At 38.2% G+C, this 25,261-nt stretch overlaps 2 protein-coding genes across 4 annotated transcripts in view; one reads left to right on the top strand and one right to left on the bottom strand.

Annotated features, from left to right (window-relative positions):
- LOC127637195 (protein HIRA) overlaps positions 1 to 15,568 on the bottom strand; it is a 154,685-nt gene extending 139,117 nt beyond the window's left edge. Inside the window, exons 1-2 of the mRNA XM_052118144.1 lie at positions 15,449 to 15,568; positions 12,023 to 12,088 (exon numbers count right to left, since the gene is read on the bottom strand). Coding sequence (XP_051974104.1) covers positions 12,023 to 12,088; positions 15,449 to 15,568 — 186 coding nt within the window. The remainder of the gene's footprint in view (positions 1 to 12,022; positions 12,089 to 15,448) is intronic.
- fbrsl1 (fibrosin-like 1) overlaps positions 1 to 25,261 on the top strand; it is a 268,766-nt gene that overhangs the window by 70,372 nt on the left and 173,133 nt on the right. The gene's annotated exons all lie outside the window — the stretch shown is intronic.

The following is a 25,261-nucleotide window of genomic DNA, read 5'->3' as shown; positions in this document are numbered from 1 at the left end:
AGCTAACAATACTAGGGGACTTTCTTCAGTTAATCACTGAGAAAACTCTGCCAGATATTGGAAACTAATTTTAAATTCTACAATGTAGTTTCCCTCCAATCAAGCCCAAATATTAAAAAATAAAATAAAACAAAATCCTGACTGGATGAAAAAGACTGAACTGATTATGATATATGTGGTCTGACACTAAATCTGAGCCTCAGACCAAAATTATATTAGCAAAACCACTTGAACTGAACACTGAATCGCTTTTACATCGATCCTCATATTTTACTGCTCACAGAGGCCCGTAGACAATGCTAAGGTTTATGTGATTGACGTTAGGCTTATCAAACCACACCAAGGCTTTACTTTTGTCCACATTATAGTGAGCTGATAGGACACAAACAAGCTTTTGGATTTTGATTACCTTTACGTAAATTAATGTTGCACCTTTTCTTTGAATGCAAATTAGTTCTTTTTTTAAGTTATATTTGTAATAACAAGGATTTAAATAACTCAGTCTATCCCTGCTTTGACTTGATACAGTTCGTGAACACAAAAGCACTGAATAAATGCTCAGTTACGCTAGGCATTCTCAGCATTAGCATGCTAGTGATGACTGATCTTTCCTTGATCTCTTCTAGGATTAGCCAAGCCCTTAGCATTTTACCTAATCTGGTTAACACCTGTTTTTATTGACACTTGAACTGAGTTTGAACAGCTTGTGCTTCAACAGTCTGATCCGATCTGTCTTCATACCCTCCCCAGTGAATCTTATCTCGTTTTGGATGAGAGTTCTGGCAGACAGATTTATGGGCTTAGCCTTTTGGCTCTAGCCTTCTTTTGCATTCCTTCTGGGAAGTTTTTGAGGACTTGTAAAATTCTGACTTGGATTTTGAATAAAGAAAGGTGTTGCTTTTGTACACCTCTACTTTCCCTGTATTGCAAGAAATCAGAAGTAAAAGTGTGCAAACTTTGGAGAGGAAACGTAGTGCATGATGGGCATTGAACAAAGGCCAATGAGGCCTGTTGAGGCCAGAGACTATTTAGCAGAATTTAGTCACTTCTATTTAAATGAATTGGATGAATTGGAATGCCCAACCAAGAAGCTCTAGCACCCAACAGTAAATGGATGTTGAAAGGAAGTCCCGCCTTGCAGGTAAATGAGCCAATCACCTTCTAGATACAGAATCACCTGTCAAAAAACTGTCTAATGAGCAGGATACACAAGCCAGGAAAATTGTGTATTTAAGCGTGATATGATGTCAACATTCATGTCAACATTCAGTTGAGTGAAACACAACTGATTCATGTGTTAATACACACTGCATTAAAAAAAATCAGTAAATGCATTTAGGCAGATGGATTATTCGACTAGTCTTCCACTAAACTTCCACAGATGTATCATTCACGTAAATAGCACAGATGGTACAGGATGAGTTGCATGCTGAAGATTAATAGTCAGGGTTAGGGGTTTGTTTAAATAGTAATTAGGGCTATATGCACATTGCAAGGGCTTGTGATAACTGAATGATTTTAATACTTCAAATAGTTATGATCATGGCGATGCAGATAGCAGAGACTAGACTAGGCACATGACCGTTAGTTAGGGTTTGTGTGTGTGTGCGCATGTGCGCATGTGCGCATGCTCTGATGACGTCATATGTGAGACAATCAACAAGCTGTCTTGATGCGCTCATAGCAAACTGTTAGTCTGAAAAAATAAGTCAGCACAAGGTGATTTAGTGCCAATACGAAGAAGCACCTCAATTTAATGGCAGTATTTTCGCAGAGGACAGACTCAATGACTGCTGAGTATAAATGTATCAGCAGCGCCTGTGGCAGGTTGAACTTCCTCATCTGGTAAAGGAAGTACAACCTCTACTGGACCTTTTTCATAATTGACTCTATATGGGTCTCTCATGTCAGGTCCTGTGAGATGGTAGTGCCCAGGAACCTGAATGACTCCTCTTCAGCCACAGTGCTGTTTAAAAAGGTGAGCGGTTTTAATTCTGGGGTGTTCCCCTAAAGTCCACTGTCATCTCCACTTTTTTGAGCATGTTCAGCTCCATGTTGTTTTGACTGCACCAGACGGCCAGCTGTTCAACCTAATCATCATCTTTGATGAGGCCGATGACAGTAGTGTCATCTGTGAACTTCAGGATCTTAACAGAGGGGTCCTTGGCAGAGCAGTTGTTTGTGTAGAGGGAGAAGAGTACACATCCCTGGGGGGGTGCCAGTGTTGTGCATGTGCTGGAGGTGAATTTTCCTTTTCTCACAAGCTGCTGCTTGTCTCTTGGAAAGCTGGTTATCCACTGACAGATAGAGGTGGAAACAGAGAGTTGGGTTAATTTAGTCGATAGAAGAGTGTGGTTGGTGGTGTTAAAAGCCGAACTGAAGTCCACAAAAAGGATCCTTGCATATGTCCCTGCTCTGTCGAGATGTTGAGGTATGTAATGCATATTGACTGCATCATCCACAGGCATTTTAGCTCGATAAGCAAACTGCTGGGGATCCAGAAAAGATCCAGTGATATCTTTCAGGTGGGATAACACCAGTCTCTCAAATAACTTTGTGACAACAAATGTCAGAGCAGCAGGTCTGTAGTCATTAAGTCCTGTGATTTTGAGTTTCTTTGGGATGGGGATGATGGTGGAGCATTTGAAGTAGCAGAGAACTTCACACTTTCCAGTGATCTGTTGAAGATCTGTGTGAAGATGGAGACCAGCTGGTCAGCACGGGTGAAACACCATCTGGGCCTTAAGCGTTCCTTGTCTTCTGTTTCTGGAAGACCCGGCACACGTCCTCTTTATATGCATCCATATATATGTATATATATTCCCTAGATTCATTGATTTATAAAGATAACTTGCAGTATAAGGTAAACCTTTAAAGACAGACCTACCATGAGTTGTGAATCGATGGTGCTTGCTCCTAAGTCTGTGCTATTTGATCTTCAGTTTTCTAAAAAAAAGTATAGTGAAATTCATAGCAGAGTGAAAGATCCACCGAATGGTGAGTTGTGGCAAACAAGCTGTGGCAAACGAGCTGTGCAGTGACTGCCCACTTCCATGAACAGTGCTGCGTAGATTACTTTTGAATTATAATCAGGGACTGATTACAAATTACATGACCAAAATTGCAATCAGTAACTAATATTGCATATTAAGTTTTTGGGGTAATCTAATCTGGTTACTTTTGGATTACTTCCAACCTAACTTTTTTATTTGAGTTTATGTATGAGATTATCAGGCATTTCTTATGGGAGTCTCTTGAAATATGGACAGATTTCCAGGGTGCGTTACACAGACGTGGTCATGCAATTTCACAATTTTACAGTTGCCATCCATGTGTGGTAAGAGATCAGATTTCTGTTATATTTAAGAATGTATGGGAAAAAAATTGCCTCAAAGTTATTGCTAAAACAAAAGTGCATTAATTTACATTTTTGAAGCAGAGTACAAATGCAAACAAATGTTATGGTGCTAATGCAATTGGTTTACATTGTAAACCCCCTCTCTTCTAAAAACACTTGAAGAGTTACAGAATGTATATTGTAGGTAGGCTGATTTAGAGTGAAAAATGTAAAAGATTTAAAAAAGAGGTAAATTATGGTGATCAATAATTTATGAATACATTAATGCTGTTGCCTAATTAGCATGCAATTCATACAAGAAGTAACTGTAGTCTGATTATGAGTATTTAAAAATGTAATTCAATTTAATTACAAGTACTTGATTTTCATAATCTGATTACATAATCCAGATTACATGTAATACGTTACTACCCAGCACTCTCCTTGATGCAATGTGAATGACGCAAATGAGTCTGTCTCTCTCTACACTCTCAAACTATATACATTTCTGTGCAAAAGTTTTAGGCACTTGTGATATGTTGCATAGTGAGGATGTCTTCAAACATATTGCCATAAAAAGTTTGAATTTATCAATTATAACGTCATACAAAGTCCAGTAAACATAAACAAAGCTACATCAATATTTGGTGTGACCACTTTTGCCTTCAAAATAGCACCAATTCTCCTAGGTCACCTGGACACACCTGGTTGTTGCAAGATAGGATGTTCCAAGCTTCTTTTGAGTGTTTGCAACAGTTCTTCTATCTATGTAGGCTGTCTCAACTGTTTCTGTCTCTTCATGTAATCCCAGACTAACTCTGTTCGGTGGGGGTGTGCGGCTCTGTTGGGGCCATGCTGTCTGTTGCAGAGCTCCCTGTTCTTCTACGTATTCTATTATATTTGCAAAAGGAATGTTCAGGAGTTTAAAATGTATATTTCATATTGACACACTAAAGCTGAAGGTACCCACCAATAGCTGGTTTGTGGTGGGTGTTCTGGCACACTATTGCTGCCGACGCATCATCCCTATGCTATGTAAAGTGCTTTGAGTGCCTAGAAAAGGGCTATATAAATGTAAGGAATTATTATTATTATTACACATAACCATATTTAGGCAAAACATCTTTTGCACAGTACTGTATTTGCATATATCTGAATATTTTGCAATAAACTAAACATATTTTGGGATTGTAGATTATTCCCTAATTAAAGACATCAAGTACATAGTTTTATACCTTTGTCTGATTTTCAAACACTTTGTTGCTTCAAATTCAAAAGCTTGTAATCTTGTGATTGCCTTAGAGTTATTTCAGTTCATGGCTTAGAATGCTTTTATGAAGACTTGAATGAAATACCTATGGGGGAAAAAAATATGAATAGGAAAAACACTTCCGGGCCCTGCTGTGCACTCTGCTAGGCTCAGTAAGCATCACTTATAGAAGAAATTGACTGCTTTCAAGTTGTTGAAGGCAATCTGTCTGATGTAACATTCCATAGCGCCTAATTCATCTCATATTAGCTGTTTTATGTTTCTGTAGAAAAGGCGTAATGCTGCAGCCAATGGGATGGTTGTCTAACCATAGAGTTTAGTGTTTTTGACTTTTCTGAAGATCTGCAGCATGTGTCAGGTTTTGGACTTACAATTTAAAGTGCCTGGTTCAGGATTTGGCTAAATCTTGACGAATGGATCATCATAATTAGCATCTCTGTTATTAGCGTTTAGCGCTTAGTGCTTTCTTCCCCTCTATAAACCTAGATCCGTTGCCCAACTCAGTCCATGAACTTTGCGTTTAGGATTTTAGGGAAATATTCATGCCCACCGTCTCTCTAAAGCTCACTTGGGAATGACTGAAAGGTTTAATTTCATATATGATTTAATAAAGACTATCTTACATTGTATGCCTAAACTGTACTAGTTTAGTTTTCTATGTCCTCCTCTCCAGCCTATATTGCAGCCAGTACAATATTAAAGGAATGTTCCAGGCTCAATACAAGTTAAGCTCAATTGACAGCATTTATGGTATGATGTTGATTATAAAAAAAAAAAGAATATTTAACCCAGAACATACCTTTTAAAGTCTTCATGGATCTGTTTTTGAAATCTGTTTTACTTCTGTAATATTTGCGAGTGAAACTGGATATTTAATGACAAAAAAAGTAGGGTGGGACTGGGAGTTGATTTTATCCTTTGGGAATTGACTATATGGAAAAAAGTTGTTATAGGGAAGGGATCAGCGAAAAAGTAAAGTCGTTTCAGAGGTGGAGCACATGATTACATTTTGGTGAAAGATCACAAAGAATTTGACTTCTGTTATACGGAGCTTCACCAGAATAACTAGACTGGGTACGGTGTCTGTTCTGTTTGCTGAAATGTTACAGACGGATAAAGATCTATGTGTCTCCATTTTAAAATTGAGATTCACAGTGTAACCTGCATACAAAATGGAGGGAAGAAGGTACAGTCTTATCGGTCAAGGCCTCATCTCAGACACAGTTGGGAGGAAATATGGAAGGGAAATTAATTTGCCACATCATTTTGACAAAGGGATGTGAGTGGAGGGATCTGACATGCCGTGCCACGCTTCATTGTTTCACATCTCAAGTCTCATAAATTTCCACGGCTCCCATGAAAGAAAGCAATAACGCGTTATCGCATTGCCACCGTAAAACACTGTAATTAACATTCAACGACTGTAACTGATCTGTCTTTCATTCTCTCCGATCTGGAACTGCTTAACTGTCTTTGTGTGTGTGTGTGTGTGTGTTGTGTGTAAGAGAGAGAGAGAGAGAGAGAGAGAGAGAGAGACTGGATTGATGTACCTCCATGGTGTTCTCTTGCATCTTTGTGCGTGGATGCATTTTAGAGATGGGTCATGTTGGTCGATGAGTCAATTAGGTGTCCAACATCCGATTAGTCATTTAGTGGGGTTTACATTGATGTTTTTTTTTTTCTTATATACAGTCAATATTAAATATTATACCCTATATATTTTAAAATTAAAACAATTCTTGCACTGTTTTTGGATCGTCTTGCCACGAGTTTTGTTTTTTAAGACATCACATATAATAAAAAATAGTGCAACTTTAAAAAACACATTATAAGACCCCTTCATTCTTTTCCATAAATTTGTGCTCTGTCTAGGTGTTTTGAATGCAAGATTATATCTTATTTAAATTTGATATCTCAACACCTTAAGTCAGATTTATACTTCTGCGTCGAACCTATGTGCTAGCCTCTAAGTGGTGGTTTACGCGTATAGTTCTTCATTGGTGTGTACACAGACAAAATGCTGATGTATTAAGAGAAAATGCTTACATTTCTGAAATAAATCAAGCAAATTAAATTTGTAAAATACAAAGTATTTGTTAAATTATTGTTGCATTAAATATGAGTTCATCAAAATATGTGAACATTTGGACAGTATTTAGAAAATATGTGAACAAATTATGGTACATATTATTTATTGCAAATGTTGCTTTCCATACAGAGAAAATCCTGAGTCATTTGTAAATGAATACATAATTGTGGCATATTTCGACACTCAAAAAACAAACAAACAACTAAATTAATAGCAACTCACATGCATTGTCATCGCATTGTAGTTTAGAACCAAAGTAGAAGTGTTCCATTTTCAGCTTATTAAATATGACTTCTTGCACAACATACTGTCAAAAATGGTATGCACAGGAAGGTATCAAGCAAAATACAAAAGCATAATTTTCCACTTACTTGCAAATATATATTGAGTAAAAGCAGTGAAAGCACAAGAGTCAAACAGATGTGACTTTTTGCTGCGTTTTCGCGGTAACTTATTTAAACATAATCAGAATATAAAACCAGCAGATGCTCGTGATTAAAACGAGCCTAAATACAATGGATCTTTGGAGAAAATGCGAAGCTACAGCCTGAAATCAGAAAGAGTAGGTTGACTTTTCTTTCGGAAAAAAAATCTGTATATGTTTATCGAAATTTAAAACACTGCCCCCAGTGGCCAAAGTTGTAAGCATCGGAGGGTGTATAGGCACGTGTGAGCACCATTTATGTCCAGGAAAGGTCGCCAAAAGCTAGTTGTGAAGCGAGTTCCTTTCAGCTATACAGGATGTAATACAGTGAAACGTAATGCATATATTATGGGCCTTACCTCCAACCCAAACCTAAACCTTATCATTAGTGTTTTAAAAATGAAATGTTAGGGAGAAAAGTGCAACATCCAATCCACTGATTAAGCACGATTACTTCCTGTTTGAACGTGGATACGAACCTGGGTCTCTCATGCTGTTGACGCAGCATGCTGCCGGTAGAGCCATGTAGGAAGGTAAACATACTGAAACCGTCTGGTTGGGAAATGATGCATGTCATTGAAATCTTGGAATTTGGCATACTGTCGCAGATCATAGGGTACCGTAAATTTCGGGAACAGCACGACAACTTCCTATGTGATTGTGTTGGAAGCTACACCAGATTTCTTTTTTAATCATCCTGGGGAATTATTTCTGCTTACAAAGCAGAACAATCACACCTGTTGTGGTCTGCGGAGATGCGAAATGAATTACATTTTTAGAGAGATGCACATCAGGCTACGGCATAGGCTAAAACATAACCACCATAGCTACGCGTAGACTATGGTATAGGTTTGATGCAGAAGGACTGTATATTCTGGCCTTAAGAAACATGTCCAACCAGGGTCAGGTGAACCAACACCAGTCTAATTATACAGGCCATCTTTTAGACCAATTTGTTGACGAGACGTTCAGACAACCTACTGGCAAGTCAATTTTTAAAAATATATAGTTTTACTCATCCCTATTGCACTTTCCAATATTTTCCTGTACACACCCTCCACAAAATCCCCCACATTTAATCGCAATCCTCCTTATTGATCTCTGCGTGTTGCCTGATTTCTGCCTCAAAATGGCAGCAGTTATTTCGAACACCAGGCATGTGCGCTAGCACACTCAATATCACAGTAGGCACCCAATCTAACAGGGGTGACCATTCTTATCTTTCAGACATTGTAGCATTAGTGCTTGTTAGCTCTGCCAGTAGCTATAGAGCGCTCAAATTGAGGCTTTGGCTGATGATGTGTTTGGCATTAAGTATAATTAAAAATGTGAGAAATGGAAGGTGCAATTATTTAAGAAGCAGTGATCCTCAGCCACCACACCTATTCTTCTACAACAGCTACAACAACCAGTAATGGTAGAATTTGCAGCACAGTTGATGGAATCCATTTATCAGGATGCTGTGGTGCCGTGTGAGGCTTGCCCTCTTCTAGCCTAAAGTCTCTCACCCAGCAGAGGCCTTTTGGTCCATGTTTATTTTTTCATCCAATGTGAAGCTCTTTGATCAAAGAGAAGGAGAAGTTCAGAGAGGAAACCAGTTCAATATAACATTTTATCATCGAAGTTTGGAGGCAACTCCAGATAGACCCCAAATGAGCCAAATAATTTAGCTCAGCTGATCTATTCAGTTTGCCACTTTAAAGATCCAATGAAATGAAAATAAAGTTTTGTAGCTTTTAGTCCAGTTATGTTGAAGTTTGAGGTCATTTCTATGCTAGTGTACTCCTAAAAGTTTGCAAAGTTGTCTTGTATATTAAAACCAAAAAACAGATCTCAATATGTACTCTTCTTGACCGAATTTGTTAAATAAAATGCTAACTAGAATGAAAACGTCCCTCCCCTTATACCACATATGCAAGTAGCATTAAGTTCACCACTTTGAAGTATAAAGAAGGCTTTTGCTATTACAAAAAAAAGAAACAAGTCCTTTTATATCTAGGCCCCTGTTTCAAAAGATAGTATGTCAACACAGAAAAGGAAATTGTGTTCCTCAAACCATTTAATGGGTTCTTTGAAAAATGATGTCCGGGCATCTGTATTATATAACCCATTGATGTGCAAATCAACTGAAAAAAATCGTATTCCTGGAATTTATTTTACACTTGTAAAATTTGAAATGCCTTGCAATTTTGCAGATCAATTGCATTACATGCACAAACTGCTATATTACACTCTAAAGGAAAGGTAAAATCCCAAAAAGCATTATAGCGCCTCTTTAAGATTTTGATTCCGGTTCTTTATAACGCCTAACTTGCAACTTTCAGGTGAGACAAACCACTGGTCTATGTTTGTCTGCATGGTCGATCTCAGTTTGACTCACTTCTGCTTAACGGGCGCACCTTGAAAACCACAGAGATTGCTCCTCATTGCACAGATCACTTGTGTATAGAGCTGATTAGCGCTCTTTTAGTTTTGCAAAGGAGAAGGCTGAACCGCAAAGTAAACCACTTCCTATGGCTTTGTTTGGAAGTGTGAAAAAGTTTGATCTACTTAGTAAACTAGTCACTCTGCTTGCTCTGCATAGCAAACATAGAAAACTACACTTTTAAAGACTAATGAAACTAGTATGTTCAGCACCGGTGTTAAGGAGCAACTAGCTAAAAGTCGTGACACTGCTAATTTACTATTTTGTGGTAGCGTGACAGTATCTGCTTTCAAAGATTTTCCAGTAACAAGCTACTTTTTCCAAATAGTTTAGGTACAGTATGACAGTTTTATGTCTTATTAAATTGCACAGGCAGCTTTATAGCTGTGCAAACTTGGGGGATAAGCTCTCATAAATGTTGTCTTAAATGTTATGTTTGAAAGTCTGATGACTTTTCCATATAAATAAAGAAAGATTCACCAATTAATTTAATGATTTTCACGATGATCCATGATTTTCAGGAAAAGTCCCTTCGTGTTATGCGGTGTTAAAGTCTTCATTTCATATCGAAATATTTAGTAAATATGTATATTTAATAATACCCCCCCACCACCAAACGCTTCAATGTAGTAAGCTGCTATTTGTTAGTAGCTTGTAAGGTATCTTAATATTTTTGTAAAAGTGTCTTTTAAAATATATAGTTTTACTATATGTTATGAGTGGCGTGGTGCTTGGCAAGATACAGTTTCAAAGTAGCTTCGCCAACACTGGTCGACTCAAAGATTCCATTGAAATGATAAAAGCAGCCATTTTGCATGCTGGTGTTGTATCACATGTTCAAAGTATACTTGCCTGAATCAATGTAAAAAAATTCTCAGTCTGTTGCCTTACCGTACGTTCACACCAGAGGCGGCGAGAGCATCAAATCGACCGGAAGTCATTCATTTTCAATGACAGCCAGCGTCTCTCACGGCGAGAAGCGGCGCAGCGAGTCTTGAGCGGCGTGGGCGTCAGATGGAAGTTCAAGTGCAGTCAGCATTATGGTAATGAGCTGTGACGCGGTTTGGTGGCAACCTATTGGAATATAGAAGTGCTCCGCTCTAGCAAAGTCTAGAGAACATAACCGTGTAAACTTTGGTTCCCACCACACATTCATTCCGAAGATAAAATGGAGGAGAAACTAATTATTGCCGTGACGGGTTTCCCTGTAATATATGACCAAGACCACAGTTATTATTACAAATGTATTTTATTTTGATAACAAACAACTATAATTTTAATTGCTTTCTGCAATCGATCGATTTTTTTATTTTCATGAGGATATACGCTACTTGTGATAGGTCGGCAAAAAGTAAATGGTCGACATGTCTGGATGTTTAAATTGCGGCCCCTTTAAATATAGTAAACAAAACAAAGCATTCTGAACAAACGTTGCCGTCTATTTCAACTATGTCAGAGCGTCCACGAGCGTCCTTGAGCGTCGAAGGCAGGGCAGCCGGAGCGAATTTTGACGCTCTCGCCGCTTCTGGTGTGAACGTACAGTTAAGTTGAAAGTTCTTCTTAAAAGTTTAAACCTGGGTCACTGTTTGGCAAATCTAAACAGATTGACAAAATAACAGCTGATGTACTTGAAGATTTAGGCAACATTGGTCAGAATCAGCTAGACAGAGGCGTTTAATTGCATTTAACTATTGTCATCCTCGTGATGAAAGACCACATGGCTCTCCAAAACATGGCCAACAAATTTAATTCGCATCAATTTAAATACTTTTCTTGCTAGAGGTTATAGGGATTATTTCACAAGCTTCAAAACAGTGTTTATGTCAGATGATTTTAAAACCATCAAAGAATGGCTTTCATTAAGCCACTAAAGCCATTAAATGTATTTCCTCATTTGTTTTGTTTTAATGTGATCTGAGACATCAGTGAATCTATTTACAGTACATGTCTTGAATTCTTCTGTACATCTCTAGAATTAGAAGATGCTACACTCTCATAAATGTGACTGTATGACCATATGTTTGAAATAGGATAAAAAGGGAATTGATGAGAAAGAGGAAGAGGTAAAAAAGTGCTTTCATATGGCTTTTTATTAGAGTGTTTAAGACAGATCTAATTTTAATTTGAGTAATGTGGAGAACACTATGACCGTGTGTGTCTTATGACTGGCTTTACGCGCTTGCTCTTTGGTCTTGTGGTCTTTAACAGCAGTTTCAGTTTATAGATGAGCCACAGAGCTCACCAAGGTATTTTTAAATCTGTTGCTTTTTTACCCACCTCTTCTCAGTTTGTGAACTTCCCTCTTTTAAACTCTCCCTCAGTCTGTTGTACGAAGCACAATCATGTTTGCATCCTACAGACCGGCTAAAGACTGTGACCTCTGTTTACTTGCCACTCGTCATATTTTAAGGGCTGTTTCTGAATAATTTTCCTATGAACATGTTCCTCACAATTCTTGATGGCTCTCAACATCTCACGCAATAGCATGAGTCATACTCGGCACCTTTATCAGGCTTCCTTTTGGGGTTTCGGTTGGGGCCAGACTTAGACAAGACAAGAAAGCAATATGAGGTTTACACAAAGCTGTCTTAGATAAGTGAGCCCCTGATGTTTTACAGGAGAAGTTGGTAGTTGCTGTAATCATCATTCAATGCTATATCTTGTCCAATAAAACAGGTCAGTGTTTATTTGCTTTTCTCAACAATCTAGTGTTGTATTACATTCCCAATGGTCATACTTGAGTTTAAGTGCCTTTATAAAATAAAGCAATAAGCCATGAGAGGTCTTGTGTTACAGTCAGTACATATACATGCACAGTAATTAATTGAGCAACAGTAGGTTATTGCACAGTCAAACTAATATCTTCATCTCTCTGTCCAAATATACATGACACAATGCATAATGGAATGTTTGAAACCAAGACATCAGCTAAAGAAGTACCATTACAACTTGCTGTGCTGCACGTCTGTGAGCATGTGCAAAACACTGAGCCCAATTGTTGTCCGACAAGCATGTATACACACAGGACTAGTCCGAGCTACCATTGCATTATCTAGGTCCAACTTTGCAAAAATCAAACTGGTACGATTTCAGTTGGACTAAAGCGTTTACATGTAATTTTAAAAAGACACATTTTTGTTGTAATTATCGTTGAATGAAATCAGTGTATGTAAATTGAATGTAAACATATTGACAGATTTAACCATGGGTAAGGGATATTCTTAGGCATGATGAGAAACGGCGGTAACAGCGGCTAGATAAAAGACAGATGTTCAAACTAAAGGAAATAATAATAGATAACAGACCCTTGAAAAATATATTTAATGCACACCATGAGGAAGTAATGCAGTCGAAAATATGTCAGTAGGTTTCAGTGCACTTTAATAGTTCGATTTCAAGGGTGCCTGGGTAGTTCAGTCATAAAGACGCTGGCTACCACCCCTGGAGTTCGTTAGTTTGAATCCCAGGGCATGCTGAAATTGGCGCGGTTGATAGGGTGGGTAGAGTCACATGGGGTAACCTCCTCGTGATCAATATAATGTGGTTTGTTCTCGGTGGGCCGCATGGTGAGTTGAGCATGGATGCTGTTGTGGGTGGCGTGAAGCCTCCACACACGCTATGTCTCCGCAGTAACGTGCTCAACAAGCCATGAAAAGATGTGCGGGTTGACGGTCTCAGACGTGGAGGCTGCTGGGATTGTTCCTCCGCCACACGGATTGAAGTGAATTACTACGAGGACTCAAAAAACACATTGGTAATTGGGCATTCCAAATTGGGAGAAAAAGGGGAGAAAATCGATTTCACTTGGACTGAAATTATCTTTTGTCTTTTTAAAATGTCATGTAAATGCTTTAACAGCTTTTTCAATGAGCTTCTGATTTCAATCTAAAAAATATCAATATTAATATTCAGAAATAAGCAAACATTTCTAGACCGTTAATTCAAGTAGGCTGTCTACAGTTTTCCCCTAATTAGCCGAATGTATACTTTGGACCCAAACACTTAGCATCTGCGTACCGTCAAACGCTGACCTTAAAAGTGTTTTTATTAACTAAACAAAAGGGAGTATTAAATGCAATCATTTTCAATGATATGCACTGTATATTTATATTTCATGTACAATGATACATAGAAGCTTAATATAAAGCGTTATTTACTTTCAAATGTTTTTACTTATACATTTTTGTGAATGAACAAGATACCAAAAGCTACTTAAACCCCAATTTAACATTGCATAATACTAAATTATTACTGTGGGATATGTCAGGTTTATTATTATAACATAATGCTTAATTATAATTATTATTCTGATTATTAGATTTGCGTTACACAAAATAATACATTTCTTTCCTGTTTACTTCGCCTCCAGCTGGGGCTTTTATTTTGACACCGAAAGAGCTGTCCACTTCAAAATGAGCTTTTAATTTGACACAGAAATGGCAATGTGTATTTGACTTTTTTCAATCTTCCACATTACCTTAAATGCTGTAATCTCCTCCTTTTCTGTTATTCTGTGACACGTTTGTAGATTTGAATAATAACTTGTAGCGGTTACTAATGTTTGGAATTGTGCAAATGCTTGAACCTGCATTACTTTTATTTCACAATGCACGTGAACTGATCTGAGAGCACTGCCATACGCATGCACACAGGTCCGCATGTCACTAGTGCGTTTTGAATTGCACACAGACCATGTTTATCTGTCTCTAAATCGGGACAGTGGTTGAGGCTCAGGGTTACTGACCAGAAGGTCGGGGGTTCAAGCCCCAGCACCACCAAAATGCCACTGTTGGGCCCTTGAGAAAGGCCCTTAACTCCAGGTTGCTCCGGGGGGATTGTCCCTGTAATAAATGCACTGTAAGTCGCTTTGGATAAAAGCGTCTGCCAAATGCATAAATGTAAATGTAAATCGGTACTTTTGCGGATTAATTATCACATATGACCAACTCGCCATTTTGCTATTATTTTGAAACATTTTGCCACACTGAAGGATCCTGAAATTAGTCTTATGTTGCATGCTTAATGAAGCATAATGGCCAAATGAAAGCACATTAAAATCGATATTCACGATACTGGTCAATTTCACATCATCAGCAAAATTATTATTAATATTCGATATATCGCTCAGCCCTATTTCAGAGTTTTACAAATGTATCTCCTGACTGCATCATACACGTACTCTTACCGTGCACATCCACTGTTTTTGTTTCTACCTTCGGCTCCTGATGATTAGCGGCGATTACGTATACTTCTAGGGCTTCCTCCTGACAGCAACGCCCAAATGTGAGTGCTGCCACCTTGTGGACCCACTAATTAGTGCAAATAATTTCAGAGGCATGTGCACGGTTAGAAAAAACGGGTCGCACGCGTTTAGTGCTCGAGCTCTCTGCTGATTATAAAATATGTGTCACATGTCCTATATGCAGACGCCTAGCATTCATGTCTAAAAAAAGTATACTTTGGGCTTTAGGGTCTTCTTTAAGATATGCAGCTTACTCACAGTGAGTCATTGAGTAGGTAGACAGGTTTAGACAAACAACTTATATTTTCAAATTAGACCGATTTGAGAACAAATATTGTAGACTGATTTGCAAACTGTTTCAATTGACTGACTCAAAAGGACGATTTTTTTTATGAATCAGCCAGTACTATCTCAGAGACAATATACAGGCATTTGCAGTTGTATTGATTTCTGCATTTTTAAATCGCAAATGTAGTGAAACGGTCTGGGTAGATATTCTGTAAAAGTATTCATTAACATTTAAAAATGTACTGAAGTAAAAGTAATAATCAAGTAGTAATATTTGAGGCAAAAAAATAAACAAATATGACATCAAATATGTTGTGAGACAAATATGAGCAGTTCCTCCTTACCTTGTTACTGGCCATTAAAGTGCTCTGACCTCAGAGTAGATGTCTTCTCTTAGGCCGCTGTTGGGCTTGGCTTTCTGCAAGGCCAGGGGAAAAACAGCTGACTCTACAGTAGGTACCAGATCTTTATATAGCACACAGCCATCCAACATGTTAGCATGGTATACACAGCCAGATAAATGCCCTTGTCTCTCTCTTTCTCTCCTTCAGTTCCTCCCTCACTCTCCCTCTAGTTGTTTTTATTACACCTAGTTTGTTATGTTTATGAACCCATTAAGGAAGGTTTATACATTTAGTAATTGTGGCATGTCAATATTTGTTTTCCAAAAAGAGTTTAGTAAAAAGGTGAATTTAGTTTAAAAAAGGTTTAAAATGTGTATAGTCACAAAACTTATATAGCGCATTTTTAACCTTAGCGGTTTTCAAAGCGCTTTACACTGTGACTCATTCACACATTCACATACCAATGATGGCAGAACCAATGACGGCAGAACTGTCATGCAAGGTGCTAGCCTGCCATTGGGAGCAACTTGGTGTTCAGTGTCTTGCCCAAGGACACTTCGGCATGTGGAGTCATATGGGCCAGGAATCGAATTGCCAACCCTGCGATTGGTGGCCAGCCCACTCTACCACCTGAGCCACAACCACCCCGCATTTTAATCCTTAAAAAGGATTCAATATAATGAATCATAGTATATCATTAAGTTTTCTTAAAGGGACAGTTCACCCAAAAATTACAATTCTCAACATTTATTCACCCTTATGCCATCACAGATTTATTTCTTCTGAAAAACACAAAGATTTTTGAAAGAATATTTAACCTTTGTTGGTCCTCACAATGCAAATTAATTGTGACCAGAACTTTGTAGGCCCAAAAGTATAAAAGTAATCCATACAACTACAGTGGTTAAATCTTCTGAAGTGATGTGGTTGGTGAGAAACAGATCAATATTTAGGTAATATTGATCTGGTAATTCATCTTTCACTTCCACATTCTGGTGTGGAAGTGACATTCGCTTACTTTTTCAGCCACCTACTGGTTGGGGCTGATCAAAGTTGGATATTGATAAAAAAGGACTTCAATATTGTTTCTCACCCTCACCATCATCATATTGCTTCAGGAGATATGGATTTAACAACTGTCAAGTCATATGGATTAATTTTATGCCTACTTTGTCATTTTTGGACTTATTGAGTTTTGGTCACCATTCACTTGCATTGTTAGGACCAACAGAACTGAGATATTCTTCTAAAAAAATTAATTTGTGTTTTTCAGAAGAAAGAAAGTCATACACATCTTGGATGTCAATATAAATGATGTGTAATATTTTCATTTGTGATCTTGACAACCTGAACTAAGGTTGCCATGTCAAAATATCTGATATATTTAAGAAACTTACTGACCGAATGAAAATCCCTATTGTCTTCTATTATTCAAACAGAAAGTCCCGCACCCAGCTTGTGCCATTGGTTGAGTCAGTATTGTTATGTTGGGCTGAACGGTCACTCAAACTAACAGAGACAGATTGTTTACAGTTTTCAAAACAATTAGCCTACAGATTGCTTACTTAAATTTGTCTATGCATATTGAGCTTGGATAGAAGAATTATAACACCACAAAAAGTACACACTTCAGCTTTAAGTAAAGCCATATTTGCCCCATGTGTTTTCACAAGTAAACATTTAGTTTTACGTTAAATACGATATACCATTCAACACATTTTCTTGCTATTACAACCCCATCCTTTACTCAGACAGATTACAATATGAAATCTCATTTGTTCAAAGGTTTTTTCTCTGCTTTAGTATGAAAATACTTTTGCATTGTTCATCACGATTTCTTGTCAGCTATTCAAAATGCATTAGCACTGTGTGCTCTTAGCTGTACGTAATGGATCACATTACTCGTTCGCTGTATTCAGGCCACAGCTCTGGGGGGATTTTTTCCAGATAGCTACTCCCCCTCTGCCCTCATTTTGCTTTAATTGAGTCCTCGTTTCACAGGACTGCTTCAGTGTCTGAGATCAAACTGGGAGCTCCTACCAGGCAAAGGGGACTGCAAACATCATGAGGCAGAGAGAGTGATGAGCAAATCCCTGCGGGCTTGTGCTGGCTGCTCTCCTCCCCTGACTCACTATGTCTTTATCTCCTCCGCAAAGGCTTCGTTAGCCATTAGCGACAGGTCTCCGTTAGTAACGACTCAGTGGCTGTAGGGCTGTGCGGTCAGGATCAGATCGGTGTTCCCACCGGAGAGACAAAGAAGTCTCGTTGCAGTGCAGTTCTGATATTGTCTTCTGGATTAAAAGAGTGGTGGTTTTTAAAGTGGGAGTCTTAAAATGGTTAATTTTTGGGGGCCTTTTTGCCACTTTTATGGATAGAAAAGTATAAAAAGGAAAGAAAATGATGGACAGAAAAGGCCGGGACAGAATTAGGAAATGTTGCAATCAAGGTTCAAACCAGGTTGCATTTATTAAATGAGCACCGTAGCTCAATAACCATCAATCCATAGTCTGGATTTTGCTACCTTGTCTTGTAGAAAATCTGCAGATTATCAGTAAATAAACACTTACTTTCTGCCCTGTTCCTCCCACAGTGCCATCTTTTGACCTCAGTAGAACACTTACTATATTGCATGACTTGTAAGGTGATAGATTGTAATGTTTCACTCGTTTGCTTTTTATTATACTGTCAGTTAAGTTTAGGTTTAGGGTAGGGGGTAGAATTGCTTAAAGGGATAGTTCACCCAAAAATTAAAATTCTCTCATCATTTACTCACCCTCATGTCATCCCAGATGTGTAAGAATTTCTTTCTTCAGCAGAACCCAAAATTAAGATTTTCGGAAGAATATCTCAGCTCTGCTGGTCCATACAATGCAAGTGAATGGTGACCAGAACCAGGGGTTGCGTTAATCGAAAATTCTCTGTCATTTACCGAATTTTTTAAACATTGACGGATAATTCCGACAGATAAAAAAGAAGATAGTTTTAGCCTAGTTTTGACTTCATTAACTCTTTCACGTACACTCCCACTGTGTGTGCGCCCCTTGTATTGCCTGGTATTAAGATATGCATTTAGAGGGTCATCACCATTAACACCTGCAATGTGCGTCTCTTTTGACCAACTGTGTTCGGATTTTGAGAACAGCGACTCTGAACTAATAGCTGCATACATCAATCATTACGTTAGTGTGTTACTGCATGATTAGTGTTTTATTTTATTATAATAAAGAGCAACGAATGATGTTTCTGCTAATTAGAATTTTTTATCTAATCACAAACATGACATTTAGAGCAAACTTGTCAGTTATTTTTGTCAAGTACCTGCATCAGAGCCTTATAGATGTGTGTGGTTCTCATATGTGACATTTTATCTGTGTATGTATGTATGTATGCATGTATGTGCATTTTCAAATTTTCCATTAGAACGTTTAGTTCCTTTTAATGCCGCATATAAAAATCTTGTTTTAGCGTGGTGGCTGATTGACAGATAAAACAAAACATATATAATTGAAGCCATTATAATGGATTCTGTGCCTCTGAATGTTGTAGACTCTGACGGGTAAAAATAGACCATGATGGAAATTTTACAACACAGCCCGTCAAAATGATGGATAAGGATTTTTTTCTAGCGCAACCTCTGACCAGAACTCAGAAAGTAATCCATCAGACTCTAGTGGTTAAATCCATATCTTATGAAGTGATAGGATAGGTGTGGGTGAGAAACAGATACATATTTAAATCCTTTTTAGCTATCAATCTCCAAATTTGTGCAGCCCCAACCAGTAGGTGGCTGAATGTGAAAGTGAAAGCCACGTGTACATCAGAATGTGGGAGTGAAAGTGTAGATTTACAGTTAAAAAAGGACTTAAATATTGTTCTGTTTCTCACCCACACATATCATATCACATCAGATGATATGGATTTAACCACTGGAGTCTTTTGGGCCTTTAAAGTTCTGGTCACTATTCACTTGCATTGTGAGGAAAAACAGAGCTGAAATATTCTTTCAAAAACCTTGTGTTTTGCAGAAGAAAGAAAGTCATACACGTCTGAGATGGTATGATGGTGAGTTTGCCGTGAGTATTTTCATTTTTGGGTGAACTATCCCTTTAATTTACAAGTCAATAGACAATTAGCCTTTAAAACCCTTTAAAAATGCTATCATAGCTGGCCACCAAAATGTGTTTTTAGTGCTTGGTTTAGTTGATGCACCAAAACCCACCAAATAGCACCAAACTCATCCTAACCAGCATAAACCAGAATGGTCAAGCATGGAAATTCAAACTGGTCTAAGCTGGTCTTTCCAGCAGGTTATTGAGCCTATATTCATGCCACCATATACTGTACAGGTTAGTGTTGAAAAAGTGGAGATAAACACTTCAGTCGTTGTCACAGTAGATTCTCGATCCCTCAACGTCAGCTCGTTTATGTTCAGCAAATTAGAAATGGAGTTAATGAGATCCCCATAGGCGGCCCCCAACAGAGGCTTTCCACCATGCTCCCACTGTTATATACATCATGTCTGCTTTCAAATCAATTACGTTTTTATCTGATAAAAACGTAATGTGGCTTGATTGAGTTTTCAGCGCACTAGTCGACAGTGTTTTTGCAGCCTGGAAAGCTGAACTAATTATAACAGGAAGTTTAATCAAATTAAAATGCACTTCATCCAGATGCTCTCGTTGTAGAATTTGACAGAAAATGTTTGACTTAATTTGTTTTGTACTTTTGTTGATGTGTCTGCCTTTTGATAAATCTCTCTCCCGAAGAGGAAATATTTTGAACTAAATGAAGCGTGAAACAGTGGTACATCAGTCGATGATGGATCGACTCTTTATTCCCTCGTAACTCTCTTTGGTAATTTCAGGGAATTTGAAATCTATTTATTTGTTTATTCATGCTTTTCTTCTTATGTATGTGAATTGCTTCTCTAAGCTTCGATGCAACGTCAAATGAGTGGCTTGATCCCAGCTCGTTTAATTTTCTCCTTTTCATTCACTCTTTCTTTTTATTAGTGTTGTCTGTTATCAGAGCTGGTTGGAGATTAAAGTTTTCACTTTCATGCGTTTCAATCACAAGCTAAGTCATTGTGATACCGTTTGACCTTGAATTGCAGGCCTATGTAGAACATTGAAAAAGTCAGTTAAATACGACTTATGCTCTTATCTCCGACATCTGAGCTATGCTGTCGATTGCCACAGAAAATCATTTCAAATAGTCCATCAGTTTGTCAAAACAAAGGAAAAGCATGTTTACAGTAAATCACTTACAATGGAAGTTTTCTAAAAATGTATATTTTTTTACAAAAATGGGAAGCTTGTATTCTAGTTTTTTTCATTCTTGCATTTTCATGTTGTATAAATTGTAATTTTGAAGTTGGACTACTTTTCTAGATGGATGAACTTGTTATGCAGTTAAATATCATAAGATACTGAGGTTATTGGGTTACTAATGACATAAGATGAAAGATCTAATGTAGTTGTATAAATACTGTATAGTTACACAGACAAGGTTTGTAAGTGATTCTGTCACAGTAGTCTATAACTCATATACTGTATATGTTAACGCACAGGGCTAGACTGGGAAGAGAAATCGGCCGCTGTCCTTTTCTGCATATCGCGGTACCATTTTGTGGTCCGTTCTGCATAACGCAGCGGCTCATTTTTGTATATGGCGGCCATTCAGCACATTTTGCGGCCGACCCACCAACCCGCTCGGTTCTCCCGATGGCCAGTCCGCCCCTGATCAGCCCCAAAGTGCGTTGGCCCACCGGGAAAATTCCCTGATTACTAGTCCAGCCCTGTTATCGCATATACCGTTTAAGTGGCCATTTGTCATGTTTCACCAACATGTTTTTCTGTCCATCTGTGTCGTTTTCTGATTGTTTTTCTATGTAAACATGCACTAAACAGACATATTTCATCATTTATGTGGTCATGTGCAATAACCACATAGACTTCCGCAAGTGCGTTATTGTACATGAGTTTTACTTTTTTCAAATTTAGAGATGACAAATCATTCTTATGTAATGGAATGTATTCATTTTAATTTAAATATTGTTCCATTCGTTTATATGAAAGTTATCATTAAAAACCATTTGATGCAGCTAAGATTTAATATGCAGAATGCATCCTCGTAAGAAACAACGATTTAGTACTAGGTCTCTCTCTCTCTCTCTCTCTCTCTCTCTCTCTCTTTCCTCTTTCAAGCCCTACACATAAATCAATTGAGATGAAAGTTCCATAATTGTGCTTGCTGGGAGGGATTTGAGCAAAATTGCGCTATGAATTTTTTAAAGGGAATTTTTACTAGCTGTTCTGCAGAATAGGTGGCAGAGGAGAGGTGAGGCCGTAGAGGATTTATGCGTCTGACTTCTTCATTACCGAAGTCATTTTGCCGCAGATGATAGTGTTGAGCCCGGGGGGGATGCTGGTCCCAGCACACTAGCTCACATTTTAAACCTGTCTAAGAGAACATTTCAGCACAGCAATATTAATGTTGCATTAGGGGTTATATTTGTCTGCTTGTGAGAGAGAGAGTGAGAGGTGGGTTGGGGAGTTTAATTTTTGCAAGATTTCTTAAGTGCCACGTTATTTTTCATTCAATTTGATTAAAATGTGTGTGATATTAAAGAGAAAAAGAGATTGTATTTATTGTGGTTAGATGTGTTTTTTTTAAGAACTGAGTAGAAAGCCAGTGGTTTATCATCAGTACCATTCACCATAACAGCGTGTTGCATCTTAAAGGAACAGTTAACCAAAAATCAAAATTCAGAAAAATATTATTTTTTTTACCCCTATATTGTTCCGTACCATTTTTCCCCCACACATCCCCAAGAGGGTGAATAATGACAGAATTTGCATTTAAAGTTGAAGTCAGTAATCTCTTCACTGTTAATCCAACTAGCAGAATTGTAAAAAAAAATGTATTGTTTGAAAAGAGATTTTCCTTAACAGGTTAAGCTGAGAAGTTAGAAAGTATTTTAACACAGATAAATTGCTTTCTTCACTTTTAAAATGCAAAGTATTTAATAAATACCCTTAAAACATAAATATTTTTAGTTGTATTTCATGCCGCGGTGGATGGCGTGAAGCCTCCACATATATTATGTCTCCGCAGTAATGCGCTCAACAAGCCATGGGATAAAATGAGCGGGTTGACATTCTCAGACGCGGAGGCATCTGAGATTCATCCTCCACCACCCAGATTGAGGCGAGTCACTACGCTACCACGAGGACTTAGAGTGCATTGGGAATTGGGAGAAAAACAAATATCAATAATGTGTCATAATGAGATTTCGTTGTAAATTGCTCACGCAATAGCAGATCGGGGGCAGATACATCGCAAGTGATCCTCCCTATGCCCTATACTCACTCCAAACTGCAGAGACCTTGAAGTGGGTACTCTGAAGGAAACATGGCATTACTGTATGAATGTACCCTTCTCTAACAGTCTTGTGGAAGGGCCTTTCGAGAAAAGATTCATTTTCTCACTTTCGTTTTGAACGAGCTTTCGAGTGGCATATCCTCCAGCAGCAGTGTCCTTCAAAGAAGCAAAAAATACAGTTTGTAATTCGCCAAGGAGCATCGAAGTGCTGTTACCTCAGAACGAGTAACAGGTCAGATAAAAAGTCCACTCCATTGTGTTGTAAGTTCATTAAAATAATAATAATCGATTGCTACCGCATTTCTGACATCACGCACCTGAAGTATAGACAGATTTATTCATTATAATGGGAGCGATCGCGTCGTTTTCAGTGATAGAAATTAAATTAGTCTTTTATAGAATACTGCCATTAACTGATGGAGCACCCAAAGTCAGTTTGTTTTTTGTTGAAACTGATAAACCATTAGACTAATCACTTTCAGAATAATACCATTGTATTATCATTTTTTAGACATGTAGTCCACCGTGATAACCATCATGACACCATCATTGTACCATTGTTCTACCATATTATTGGTCCTGTATATTTATTTATTTATCTCCTTTTCTCCCAATTTGGAATGCCCAATTCCCACTACTTAGTAGGTCCTCATGGTGGGGTGGTTACTCAATCCGGGTGGCGGAGGACAAGTTTCAGTTGCTTCCGCTTTTGAGACAGTCAATCCATGCATCTTATCACGTGGCTCGCTGTGCACGACACCGCGGAGATTCACAGCATGTGGAGGCTCACACTACTCTCCGCAATCCACTCACAACTTACCAAGCGCCCCATTGAGAGCGAGAACCCCTAATTACAACCACGAGGAGGTAACCCCATGTGACTCTTCTCTCTTTAGCAGCCGGGCCAATTTGGTTGCTTACGAGACCTGGGTGGAGTCACTCAGCACGCCCTGGATTCAAACTCGCGACTCCAGGGGGGATAGTCAGCGTCAATACTCGCTGAGCTACCCAGGCCCCATGTCCTGTATATTTAGAAATATTAATGACAGAATACAGTACAATAACATTATATGAATATTAAAAGAAATAATGAGAAAGTAATTTAAGAAGTGTCAGTTATGATAACTGGATGAAGTGAGGGAGCAGAGATGAGAGAAAGTGAAAAGAGTGATGAGACAAGAAAAACATTTGAGCCCTATAACAAAAAAAAGGCACTGTTCCTTTACCAGGGTGATACCATGGTATTTAATGATTATTATATTAATTGATGATACCGTCAAGTTACTTAAAGGGTAACTAAACCCTAAACCAACTTTTTTTAGTTAATGATCTGTAAGCATGGGGCTTTATTAGTACTGGTCATTGATTCAAGTAATTTTTTTGACATTTGTGTATAAAGTGTTTTAATTCTACAATATATGGTGTAAAAACGTCTGAGTGCTGCCCTCTTCAGGTTGAACGGTGGCTACTGCAGTTGAATTTTCCTATTGGCTGTTGCGGTACTTTGTGACGTAAGCGGTGACAGCTGACGTAAGCAGGTTCCAGCTCACCACGCCAGATTCATGTACATGTCATCTTGCGACCGTGTGAGGAATAATAATAACATAGAGTCTGACAGCAGCTGTCAATTAATCCGTCACTACGAGTCTCAGGTGCCCCCCCCCCGCTCAGCCCCGCACTCGGTTCGTTCCCTCTATCCCTGCCGGGGTCTGCCCACTTTTCCAGCATTTTCAAATATTTCTAGTGGGTGGAGTCAGACTCTGAGCAGGTGTTTAGTTACCCTTTAAAAAAATACCATGGTTTTACTATGACATGTGTCATAAGCATGAGATTATCACAGACCATGTATAAACATTTATAATTAAATTAACAAGTGTAAGATTATGGCGCTTTTTGTTGAAATATAACAGAACAGGCTATTACTTGTGATAAAGAGGGGAACAATTATGTACAGTATATAATACAAGAAAAACGCTCATAAAGCAAAGAAATTAGTTAAGTATATATAATAACAACACATTCAAAATAAATAAATCAGTGCCCTTTTTCTTCCTTCCACCCCTGTCCTTGCTAAGGTTTGTGCATGTCACTGAATTCCATTGTATCTCTTTGAAATGAAACTGACCCAATCTCCACAAATTACCACTCTTTCTTTCTGTGTAAAAGAGTTGTTTTGGTATCACTCCGCTCTCAAGGTTAACACTCTAAAAATGCCAAGTCTCATTTGACTACCTGCCCTGTGAACACTCAATTTAATAGCCCACTAGGTTGTGGAACATAGGGCTAAATCCCTCTCCTGAAGAGGAAGAGAAAGGAGAGATGAATGTATTAGCTTGTCAGCACCCAATGTTAAGCTCAATTGGCAGCAGAGACAAGCAGATATAATTAGCTGACTATTGCTAGAGGAGGTTTTCTGGTTTGGAGAAAAGTGCACAAACTAATGCTGCAGAAACATGAAA

The sequence above is a fragment of the Xyrauchen texanus genome, chromosome 4 (assembly GCF_025860055.1).
Source record: "Xyrauchen texanus isolate HMW12.3.18 chromosome 4, RBS_HiC_50CHRs, whole genome shotgun sequence".
NCBI classification, from domain to species: domain Eukaryota; kingdom Metazoa; phylum Chordata; class Actinopteri; order Cypriniformes; family Catostomidae; genus Xyrauchen; species Xyrauchen texanus.
This window is presented reverse-complemented; position numbering and strand designations above follow the sequence as displayed.